Source organism: Squalius cephalus, assembly GCF_949319135.1.
Source record: "Squalius cephalus genome assembly, chromosome: 18".
NCBI lineage: Eukaryota > Metazoa > Chordata > Actinopteri > Cypriniformes > Leuciscidae > Squalius > Squalius cephalus.
The window spans coordinates 36,292,603-36,305,102 of record NC_137139.1 but is presented as its reverse complement, the minus strand read 5'-3'; the positions used below and the strand labels follow the sequence as shown (position 1 = coordinate 36,305,102).

Genomic DNA, 12,500 nt, shown 5'->3' with positions numbered 1-12,500 from the left:
CGCCTGCCTGTCTGATCGCAGCCCGGCCGATGTGTAGTGTTTAGCCTACATTAGCCACAAACATCTAATGTTGTAATGGTCTCACTACAGGACACATACACATGCTATACCTTGTTTGAAAGCTATGGTCCTCTAGAATTCAGTCGCTGGATTTATTTTACAGCCATTACTTGTGTTAGAGATCAAACCATAAGAAATTGCAGCTAGCAGTTAGCTAAGCTAACGTTACCCTCTTGTTCATCTAGTTGAGGCTCTACTTTCTTTCTACACCAGTTCGTGGCTATTTTTAGCGCAATTTTCCACCGGACAAAATTGCGATTGTTAACTCATGATTTCTGTTCTGTCTGTGCGCACCAATCTTGCACTTCTATCTACTCCTCAACCAGACCACCTAGAGACTTCGGGTTTTCGGCATTATGTTATGTCCTGGAAATTCCAGAAAAAAATCTGTTTTTTGCAAATTTCTCTGCAACCATAATAGCTATCGAGTTGAAACAAATTGCAATCGATAGCTTCTAAAATGTAAAATAATATTAGAAAAAAAGAATTGATCAAAAATCTTTCCTTTATGCTACAAAAATTTATTAAAACTTTATATGAAGAGAAATAAGAAAAATATTGCCTTTTCACCTATAAAACTATTGTTGTATATTTGGAGAAATATATAATTATCATGAGTAATTATCATATGTTACTAAAATATTTCGCCAATACAGAATACAATTCCTATTCATTTTCCACTGAAAATGGAAAAGTGACATTTCTTCACCGAAACTAGTTCTAATAAATGCACGATTTAATTATGTGTGTTTTGGGTGTTATTTTCGTGCGATTTGGGGTATTTTTATATTTTCTCTTTCATTTACTATCTCTTAGTGTTGTGATCCCATGACGTGAGAAAATTGCGCTAAAACACTCACAGAGTTTTTATTACTTGTTTTCTCATCTGTTGGCTATACACTGCAAATGTATCTGGTGATTAAGCAAACAAACTGTGGTGTAATAATGTTTCAAACTTTACATGTAGTAGTGTTTGTGCACATCTTCATAACTAAGTAATAGCTATTAGAAAGACACAGCTATTAAATAATTTGATTGCGGCATTGTTTCAAAAGCTTCAAGTGAAATGTACTTTAGTACGTTGCAGCAGTTGTTAATAACCATAGGCCAACGTATTTGGCTATAATATTATAGTCTATCTACATATATCAAGACAGATAATAACAGATTGGACCAGGGCAAACAAAGCGCTAAGTAGCTAAACCAGGAAGTGAGATTACGCGCATGGCGCCACCCAGTGCTACTTCCGGAATAAGGTGAATATGTGAAATTAGTTTTGATTTTATTGGTAAAGCAATCTCTTCACACAAAAGCAACTCTGCAACCCGTCTGATGTAGAACCCTGTTAGAATGATTTCTGAAGGATCATGTGACACTGAAGATGTTGTTTGTCGTCCAGATGCTGACGTCGTCTTGTCTCTGGTTGGGGAGGCTGATGCTGTTTCCCACATGGAACTACATCCCCCAGAATGCACCTGATGCGGGCTACCTAGAGCTGATCGACTCTCCAGTGTGCTTGACCCTGGAGGCCATGGCCTTTGACCCCGGAGGAACCCTGAGTGAGGTCATGAGTGTGACGCGGGCGGCTGAACTTCTGAGGCAGAGGTGTGGGATAAACGTCTATAGTTCGGATATAAGCAATGATGTCTATGGCAGCGATTTAAATAGAGTAAATCACCTTTTAAAAGTAACTTGACGCTTCAAATAACGTAAAATTTACATCATTACATCAGTAGGCGGTGTACATTTATTTCGACAAGTGACTGTTAAAATATGTGTTTGTCATTGAATCATTCACTCAAGAGATTTGTTGAAATTGCTGATTCATCCAGAAATAAAATAAGTGAAATCTTTATGAGTGAGTCATTGAATTATTCACTCAGGAGATTCATTTAAAAATGCTGATTCATTCAGTAATGAAACAAGTGAAGTATTTATAAGGGAGTCATTGAATCATTCATTCAAGAGATTTGTTAAAAAATGCTGATTCATCCAGAAATAAAATAAGTGAAATCTTTATGAGTGAGTCATTGAATCATTCACTCAAGAGATTCATTTAAAAATGCTGATTCATTCAGTAATGAAACAAGTGAAGTCTTCATGAGTGAGTCATTGAATTATTCACTCAAGAGATTTGTTAAAAAATGCTGATTCATCCAGAAATAAAATAAGTGAAATCTTTATGAGTGAGTCATTTAATCATTCACTCAGGAGATTCATTTAAAAATGCTGATTCATTCAGTAATGAAACAAGTGAAGTCTTCATGAGTGAGTCATTGAATTATTCACTCAAGAGATTTGTTAAAAAATGCTGATTCATCCAGAAATAAAATAAGTGGAAATCTTTATGAGTGAGTCATTGAATCATTCACTCAAGAGATTCATTTAAAAATGCTGATTCATTCAGTAATGAAACAAGTGAAGTACTTATAAGGGAGTCATTGAATCATTCACTCAAGAGATTTGTTAAAAAACGCTGATTCATCCAGTAATTAAACAAGTGAAATCTTTACGAGTGAGTCATTGCATCATTTAATCAAGATATTCATTTAAAAATGCTGATTCGTCCAGTAATGAAACAAGTGAAGTCTTTGAGTGAGTCATTGAATCATTCACTCAAGAGATTCATTTAAAAATGCTGATTCGTCCAGTAATGAAACAAGTGAAGTCTTTGAGTGAGTCATTGAATCATTCACTCAAGAGATTCATTTAAAAATGCTGATTCGTCCAGTAATGAAACAAGTGAAGTCTTTGAGTGAGTCATTGAATCATTCACTCATCCGATTATTTTGAAAGATTATTAATTCAAATTAACCTCTGACTATAATGACGTTATTTGTTTAGTTGTCTCTTCAGAATTGTGGGTGATTGTATTTTAATGATAAGAAATGGTGATAGTGGATTAATGGTGAGTTGTGTGTGTGTGTGTCAGGTGTGAGGATCAGGTGCATGTGTGTGTCAGCGGGCAGGTGAGCGTGGTCTGTCCGCTGCTGCTGATCGCTGGGAAACGCTTCTTCTGCCTCATCCTCAGCGAAGGAGGATCGTCAGTGCCCGTCTTCATCACGGTCAGTGTTTAAGAGGATGAAGGCACACACACAAATCATCATCCTTCCTCGGGTCATTTCCACCCAAAACTCATTTTTAATTTAAAAGAATTTGAGTGTTCATCAGAGAGGACTTTTGTCAAATTTGAACCACGAATACACAAAAAATGTGAATGGATTCGAGGAGTTTTATGGTTGAAATTTAAAAAAAGTAACAAATCCTTCCGTCTCGGGTCAATTTGACCCCCTTAGGGATGAATGTAATGCGAGGAATGCTTCAGTACACATAAAAAAAACCTAAAAATGCCCAAAGTTCAAACTAAAAATGCGCAAACTTTACCAAAAAATTATTTTATAATGTCTACATGTGTATCTGAATGCACACTGAAGTAGACTGGCTTTAGGACCCAGAGGAACAGCTCGTTTACTCCATATAGAGATATAAGGCCATCTAGAGTCATGAAATATCATCTTATATTATTATTTTCCCACAAGAGGTCGGCAAGGATATTTTGAGCTGAATTAAAAGTGATATGCATGAAATTGTGTGTTATTTTGAATTCAAGTTGAAAGAATGTGCTTAAATTACTATTTATTGATTATTTATTGATTAACTCTAGTAATTTAAAGGTAAATAAAATAAAAAATAACAAAAAATCTCCCAAAAAATGTATTAAAATATTATAAAAATTAAATAAAATAAGCTTTCTGGACAAAAAAAGAAATGAAAAATGATAATTTTAGGGCTTTGGGTCATGTTGACCCGCGAGGGAAGGATGTGTTAGGGTCCTGTTGTGAAAGTGAGTTTGCTGTCCAACATGAATGTGAACAAAATAATGGCAAGAAAACACACTTTCTGTTGAGTTACAGTCTGATGAACCTTTTATATAACTTCCCTCTGCAGGAAGCCAAGCATCAGTACTGGAGGCAGTGTGTGTGTGTGGGCCAGAGTGTGTGTGTGTCGTCTCTGCGTGTGTGTTCACTGCAGGGTCTGGAGGGACGGCGTGTGTTGTCCGACAGCTGCCAGTCACGTCTTCATCCGCACGAGAGCTCAGAACAACCAGACACACACACAGACACGCACACACACCTGCCGTCAGGTACAGCGTCAAGCTCCGCCCCCTCAGTCAGAGTCAAGCGCTCCACACTCATCAGCTTCAAGGTGAGGCTCGGCAAAAACTACACAACTGAAGCGCTCCCATTCTTCATCTGTGTTTAGTGTGTAATGTTGAGTTCTTCTCTATATCAGTGTCAGTGTTTCTGAACTCCTGAAACGCCTCCACTGTAGTCTTGAGTTTCTTCCTGGAACGAACACGTCACAATATTCCTCATTATAATAATTCATGCGCAGAATAAAGGGGCGGGGCCTGGTTGAGTTAGTTAGTAGTGTGTTAAACTGGCGGTTATGGAAAGGGGCGGGACATTTCCCAAACACACTCGAAGCGCTCGACCAATCACAGCACACTGCTCCAGCCGACCAATCAGAGCACAGTGTGCTTTTCAGAAGGAGGGGCTTCATAGAGACAGGAAGTAAACAGAGCGTTACTGACAGACTGGGAAGAGAGGAGCCGCAACAATGGAGAATTAAAGTGGAATTAATGTGTTTTATACATTCAAATATGATTTTTTTTTTATAAACAAAGGAAATTAAAACATTTGCATATGATATTAAACTTGGGTATATTATATATTGGGTATAACACAAATATATTATAAAATATTTCTGCACGAATAATCAGAATAAAACTGAAGTCAAAATATGATTTGGTGTGATAATCTCACAGGGCTGCGATTTAATTACGTTTATATGCTCTTGCTCTGTGTCTCATAGTGATTTTTCTTTAATACTCTATTACACTATTGTATTAAAATATTAGAATTGATCTTGTCATATTTTAAACTAATATATTTAGTATTTTACACTTATATTTTAAATGACTAAATTAGTATTTGCTGTATTATTATTTTAATTCAGTAATTTCATTATTATTATTATTATTTTATAGACATATTGATATATAATCACAAAACTTTAGTAAAATTGTGCAGCCCTACAAAGAAGCAGAGCAAACATTTTTTATCAGAAAAATTGCAAAATTGTCCATCTCTACTATAAAATATAAATTTGGTACAAAACTACTTTTTACCATTTTTAACTCATTATCTTTCCTGTTTGTATTTTAATTGGAAATAACATGATTTAAAAGAATAAAATAATTAAAATACTTGACATTTTGTAAAGCAGGATACTTCATACTCGTAAAGAGAATCAAACGGGTGTGACCTTTGACCTGTGCTGTAACAGTGTGTTTGATTGACAGGGTACAGTCACGAAGATTTTGAACGCAGAGGCGGGGCTTTATGAGATTGACAGACAGGTGGGGCTTTGCCTGGCCTATCAGCCGGCTCAGAAATGGGGCGGCGGCTTGAGGCCGGGGGCGGAGATTCAGGTGAGTGTGATGTCATCAGGTGAGTGTGATGTCAAAAATGGCGTACGCTAAAAAAAATTCAGAGTTATAAAAGCGTGCGAACGCCAGAACCTGCGCAAGACTTGACAAATAGTGTTTTTAATTGCTTTATATTTGTAATGGAAACAGATTGCGCATTATTGATCATTATTTGCGTGTAAATATTTCCTCAGATCACGAGTTCTGCTGTTATCATGCGCTAAGCAAACATTAACGCACAGCACGCCACAGGAAAAGTGTTCGGACGCATCGCATCCACTACAAATATTTCTATTTACTAGAATATTAAAAATGTTGTAACTTCTCTGTAATGATTTCCTGTAATTTAAGAGCTCCATTAATGAGAGTGGCATATTTAATCAGATGTAAAACAGTTTAAATCATTCTTTTATTTGTTTAAACTGTTATTGTGAACATGCCGTGTATTTATGATTAGGATTCTTCTTTTGTGCAGGTGCGCACATTTTCACGGCAAGTTTGTTTTGTCTTGCATTATAAATTAAACCCCAGAATTCCTCTGATCCAAATATAAAAAAAAAACGTCTTTTTTCCGCAGCTTCACAACGTCCACTTCACGTACCACGCTTCCCCGTTCGCTCCGCGAGTCGTGCTGTGCGCGTGCCTGCGCTCCAGCGTGCAGATCAGCGCCTTCAGCCGCCTGAGGTCAGAGGTCGAGCCGCCGGGGTCACGCTTCAGCCGCCTGAGGTCAGAGGTCGAGCCGCCGGGGTCACGCTTCAGCCGCCTGAGGTCAGAGGTCGAGCCGTCGGGGTCACATGGGCCGCTGCAGCGCCTCCTGCTGGAGAGGAATCTGGGTGTGTCGCAGTATCTGTGGCTCTGCTACTGCCATAACGCCGTGAGCGAGAGGTGACGATCACCACACACACACACACACACACACACACACACCGTTTAACAATGAGTTTTAAAGAACGAATAAAATTAGGGCTCGATTTAGAAAACTGAAATCTGTGTTCCCACGGGTCCTTGAAATCCTTGAAAGTTTGTGAATCTGAAAAAAAAAAGTCAAGTTGAAAAACTTGAAAGTGCTTGAATTTATTTTGTGCAAGAAGTTTTCTGTAAAAAATTCCATATTATTCCCTCCGGTCCGCTAATGTGTTGTTTCGCCAACACATAGCGTTACACGTTACGTTAAGTGTTTCCCGTGTGAGGTACTTCGTGTTGCCATGACGTTCATGTGAGCAAAACTGTAAAAATGTATCTTACAAGGTAACTTTGCTCTCACTTGAAATGTGTCCCCACATTAAAGGAGTCATAACCTGCAAATTTCACTTTTCCACGAGAATCAATGTATGTTATGATTGCATAATGATTATACACTGGCCGGGAAGCCGATATTTAAAAGTGAAGCGTTTGTTTACCTCAGGGTTTGTAAAATAGCCCACGTACACGCGCACTAAAAAACGAGATTTTGATTTCAGCCCCGTCTTGACGTCAAGACGGGGCAGGATATACCATATATGGACACCGCAGCAGGAAGCCCGCCCTTCCCCTCTCCCCCTCATATTCAGTTCAGTCGCGAAAGATGGAGAAACCGAGTGCACACGTGAGTTGCTCTGTGGTTGACTGCCAGAAACAACATGCGAATGTGTTTTCTATACCAAAAACGGACCAAACTATCAGGGACCAGTGGATAAAATTCATTTTTAATGACGCTGTCCCAGCAACACTTTCAACTGGCTTATTGTTCGGTGTCTGCGCTAAACATTTTACGCCGGAATCATTCACAAATTTGGGCCAATATCAGGCGAAGTTGGCCACGAAGCTCCGTTTGAAAAAAGGTGCCATTCCAACCATCCGGGACTTGCCTGAAATTGAAACGGTAAGACTGTTTTTATTGCTCTACTGTGTGTAACAAACAGCAGCTAACTACTAATGCGGCTATTGTATGTAACGTTAGCTTCAAGGTAAACACGGGGAATGGACTCTAAGTCCACGACAGCCAAAACATCGCATCAGATCTCGCGAGACAATAATGCCTTCAGAAATAAAGGTTTTAGGAGCTCTGTTTTTATTTTTTTTTCACTTTTATTTTTTAGAAGGGCATGAAAGACTATAATACAGCAGTAGGTATCCAAATTAAGACTAGGTTATGACTCCTTTAAGTCCTTGAGCTTTAGAGTGTTGGACCAGGAAAGTCCTAGAAAGGTCCTTGAATTTGAAGTTAGCCGAGGAGTGGGAACCCTGGGAAATTGTGATGCGGCTTAAGGGCAGTTCACACCAAGAACGGTAACTATAAAGATAAACATTATGATATAGTTCTGAAAATCTCCATATTAAAGAACAGCAGAGTTCACACCACAGCTATAATGATAAAGATATGAGGAACAATATCGTTGGGATCACTTTCAGAATGATTGTTTCCAGCTTTTGAACGATAATTCACTGACAGCCAATCAGAATCCATTCTAATTGAAGCTCGCACGTTTAAAATGGCAGACGACATTGCGGAGAAGTTAATCGCCGAGGTCCAGAAAGCCAAGCCCCTTTACAAGAAAATGGATATGGAGAACAGTCGTTCATACCCACTGAACAAATGCTGAGTCGCGACTCACTCAAAACACGGCATGCTGAGGACATCTGCTGGTTAAAGCCTGTAAGGGCAACAAGAACTGCAAAAACATGTTCAATTACATGTTGTACACACTGTGAAATCGCAGCGCGCAAGCTTAGAATAAACAGACCGTTATTGTTCGTTGGTGAGGATGCAAATATAGTTATCGTTATGGTTATCTTTAAAGTTATCGTTGTTGGCAGGGCTGGACTGGGACAAAAAATCGGCCTGGGCATTTTTGCCCAGACCGGCCCACTATATGATCATAAACACCACCCATCTTTGCACGCCCTTAATTATATGCATACCAACTCCTATTCATTAAAACCACTAATGCCATGTAATGAGTGAGTATAGGAACGAGTGAGTGTTAACAGATGAAATAAGTCAAAATTTGATATTTATTAATACAGTTGAACTATACTCCACAGTGGTGAATCCTAAAACAAGCTATAAGCGGCTCTGGCATAGCAATACAAGTGTTTCTCACAGGATTTTTGTTAAAACTGTGGTGGGTGACCTCGGTCCTTCTAGGGGGGTTCGGGGGCATGCCCCCCCGTGAGAAAATTTTGTGCATTTTAATGTTAAATTCATCAATCTGGTGCACTTTGAGAGTTCAAAATTAAAAGCTCCAAACTATATTCAGTGTGCAAATTAAACAAAGAAAAATTCAAACCTCTTTTAGTTACAGTGTCTACATTACACCTACTACATAATAATAGTTATAATATTAATCCAATGACAGTAATAGCCATATTTTGTAAAACAAATGCACTAAAAAATAAAGGAAACTTTCATAATTAGTGTTGTACCAATTTCTATACTTGAAAGAGATAAGCACATGATCTTTTATTTTGACGCAAACTGCATCAAGCTTTTATTTTGGCGGAAAACATGGTTTACAAACGCCTGTCATTAAATTTCTAGTGAATTGCGGTAATCGTCATCTATGCAGATGTGGAAATAATCTACACTCATGACATGGCCTAAGTGTTTTGAAAGTAGTTCTGCTTACCGCGGACTCTACACTCTCTCATCTCTCTCCTGATCCTCCTCACTATCATCATCTGCCGCTGGAGCTGATGAAGGTCAGAAAACATATATTTTGACACATAAAGTGTCTGCTTTAAGGGCCTGGTTCGATTTTTTCACGCTATTTATCTGCACATTCCTTGCGTTTCTTCTCCATCTATTTTTGACAGATACACACTGACACTGCTGCACGCTCGCTCACTCGTTTAAAGTTGTGATTGGGCTAGCCCAGTGTCAATCAAGAAAAGAGCCAATTGGCCGCTGATCTAGGCTACGTGTTTCATGGGCTGGTCTGTCAAAAAAAAAAAAACTAACACTGACTTTGACCAATGCATTACACCGGCACAAACCCAGCGCCGCCAATTAAACAAAACAAAACAAAACGAATGGGCCGCCGATGTACATGAATTTTATGGGCCGTTAAAAAAAAAAAAAAAAAAAAATTATGAGTATGAGATATATCGGCCCAAAAAGCACGTCGGCCCACCGGGCAAATGCCCGGTATGCCCAATGGCCAGTCCAGCCATGGTTGTTGGTGTGAACGGCCCTTTAGTGCGCTGATCAAACATCAGTCAGTGTGTGCGCGGTGTGTCTCAGAGTGAAGCAGAGCAGTGTGTTCGTCTACACGCGAGCAGCTCGTGATGCAGTGTTCCCAGCCTTCACAGTGAACACTTCCAGTTCCAGTGGAAAAGAGAATACGGTTTTATTACGCGGTTTTCCGTTGAAATAAAAACTTGGTGGTTTACATTTGAAAAATGAAGAAATTAACACAGTTATAAATATTAGTATTGTCGGTTTATGGTTATACTGTAAAATAAAATTCTTATTTTATTTTATGTCTTATAAATCACAATTATATTTTCGTGCTGCTGTACCTCAAACACTGTGGCGTATGGTGTGTGTGTGTGTGTGTGTGTCAGGTTGTGTCCGCGATGGGTGAGAGCGGAGCGAGTGTGTGTGGTCGCCGCACGGCTGTTGGACTTCGTGTGTGAGGCTGAACAGAAGACACAGAAAAAGAGGAACATTTACAGAGAGATGATACAGGAACCGCACCAGTGCCCTGTTACCACGGTAACACACACACACACACACACACACACACACACACACACACACACACACACACACACACACACACACACACCCTGTTACCACGGTAACACCCACACTTACCGTTACCACGGTAACACCCACACATACTGTTACCATGGTAACATACATACACACATACTCTGTTACCACGGTAATATACACAGACACACACACACACACACAACCTTTTACCATGGTAACACACATACATATTGCCACATTAACACCCACACATACTGTTACCATGGTAACACACACATATACCCTGTTACCACGGTAATACACCCACACATACCCTGTTACCACGGTAACACCCACTCATGCCAGAACCATGGTAACATGCACACATACCCTGTTACCACAGTAACATACACAGACACACACACACAAACACAACCTTTTACCATGGTAACACACTCACATACATATTGCCACAGTAACACCCACACATACTGTTACTATGGTAACACACACACACACACACACACACCCTGTTACCATGGTAACACACTCACACATACCCTATTACCACAGTAATACCAACTTAAGCCGGTACCATGGTAACATACACACTTACCCTGTTACCATAGTAACATCCACACATACCTTTACCATAGTAACATACTCTGGTACAATGGTAACACATATACCCTATTACCACACATGCTGTTACCATGGTAACATACATACACATACTCTGTTACCACACACACACACCCTATGATCACGGTAGCAGTATATTAAAATCATGTATATAAATCATTGCGTAAACATGCATTTTGTACAATTAATGTTAATTATTTGATCATAATACCTAAAAAAAATGATTATGGAAAATGTGGCATTCATTCTGCAAACATATTTCCTGTTGTTTTAAATGCTGACGGAAATATTGTGTGTGTGTGTCTCATTCTCTCTGTGTGTGTCTGTCTCTGTGTGCATGTCTCTCTCTCTCTCTCTGTGTCTCTCTCTCTCTCTCTCTCGGTGTGTCTCTCTCTCTCTCTCTCTCTATGTCTCTCTCTCTCTCTCTCTCTCTCTCTCTCTGTGTGTGTCTCTCTCTCTCTCTCTCTCTCTGTCTCTCTCTCTCTGTGTGTCTCTCTCTCTCTGTGTGTGTCTCTCTCTCTCTCTCTCTCTCTCTGTGTGTGTGTGTGTGTGTCAGTACTGTGTGAGCTGGCCGTCAGTGGCGCTGTGGTCAGTGAGGGAGGTGTGTGATTGGATGAGCCGCGAGGTGTGGGCGTGTCTCTCTCTGCCGTCTCTCCTCCCTGCCTCGGCGGGTCACATGACGTCAGTGGAGCTGAACGCTTCGCTGTCCTGGTCCGCTCTCCAGGTCCCGCTCACACACACACACTCGGACCCGCTCACACACCTGGAGCCGCTGCTGTTACTGGGGGTTCTGGAGCTGGACTCGACCCGTGCCACGCTGCAGATCCGAGACCGGACGCACGCGCTCGACTGTGTGTGTGTCCAAACCGGCCAATCAGGAGCCATCGACACTGCCTGGCAGGGTAATCACACACACACACACACACACACACACACACACACACACACTCACGCTCAACATGACTATTATTATTAGAAATGACATATTACTGTGTTTTATGTGACAGCACTATTAGTTTAAATTTTATTTCAGTTTAATTCATATTTTGAATTAGCTTGTAATTGTATATTTTTGGTAGTTCTGTCAATCGATTAAAAACAATTAATTTTTTAATATACTTTTATATTGTAATAATTGCTAGTTTGTTGTGTTGTCGGTCCGATCCACTGCAGTGTTGTTTTTGGCAGCCCTTTTAGTTTTAGTCTTAGTTTTAGTCTTTTGGACGAAAATGCATTTTAGTTATAGTCACATTTTAGTCACTTATAAACTTGATAGTTTTAGTCAAGTTTTAGTCGACGAAAACGCAAAAAGGTTTTAGTCAAGTTTTAGTCAATTTTAGTAAAAAAAAAAAAAAAAAAAAAGTAGTCTTTAACAAATTAATTTAGGTTAAAAAGTATTGGAAATGGGCTTAGGTTTGACAGGTTGTAGCAAGTGTTGCAATTCATAAAACAACAGTTAACCTTAAAACCTTTGCATAATAAACTAGACTTTCTCAATGATGGAGATGCAGTGCTGCCAAGCTGTACTTCATTGTCGCATTGGGCAGAAACCTTTTATCCCCATATTTCAAGTTATATTTTTTCCATGAATTGATGCTCTTCAAAAATTTCAGCACATTGGCTATTTTC

At 39.5% G+C, this 12,500-nt stretch overlaps 1 protein-coding gene across 1 annotated transcript in view; it reads left to right on the top strand.

Annotated features, from left to right (window-relative positions):
- The window catches only part of ctc1 (CTS telomere maintenance complex component 1), a 31,282-nt gene that overhangs the window by 4,338 nt on the left and 14,444 nt on the right, over positions 1-12,500 (top strand). The window contains exons 4-10 of the mRNA XM_079848254.1: positions 1,460-1,665; positions 2,993-3,125; positions 4,009-4,266; positions 5,426-5,554; positions 6,129-6,436; positions 10,097-10,247; positions 11,428-11,773. Coding sequence (XP_079704380.1) covers positions 1,460-1,665; positions 2,993-3,125; positions 4,009-4,266; positions 5,426-5,554; positions 6,129-6,436; positions 10,097-10,247; positions 11,428-11,773 — 1,531 coding nt within the window. The remainder of the gene's footprint in view (positions 1-1,459; positions 1,666-2,992; positions 3,126-4,008; positions 4,267-5,425; positions 5,555-6,128; positions 6,437-10,096; positions 10,248-11,427; positions 11,774-12,500) is intronic.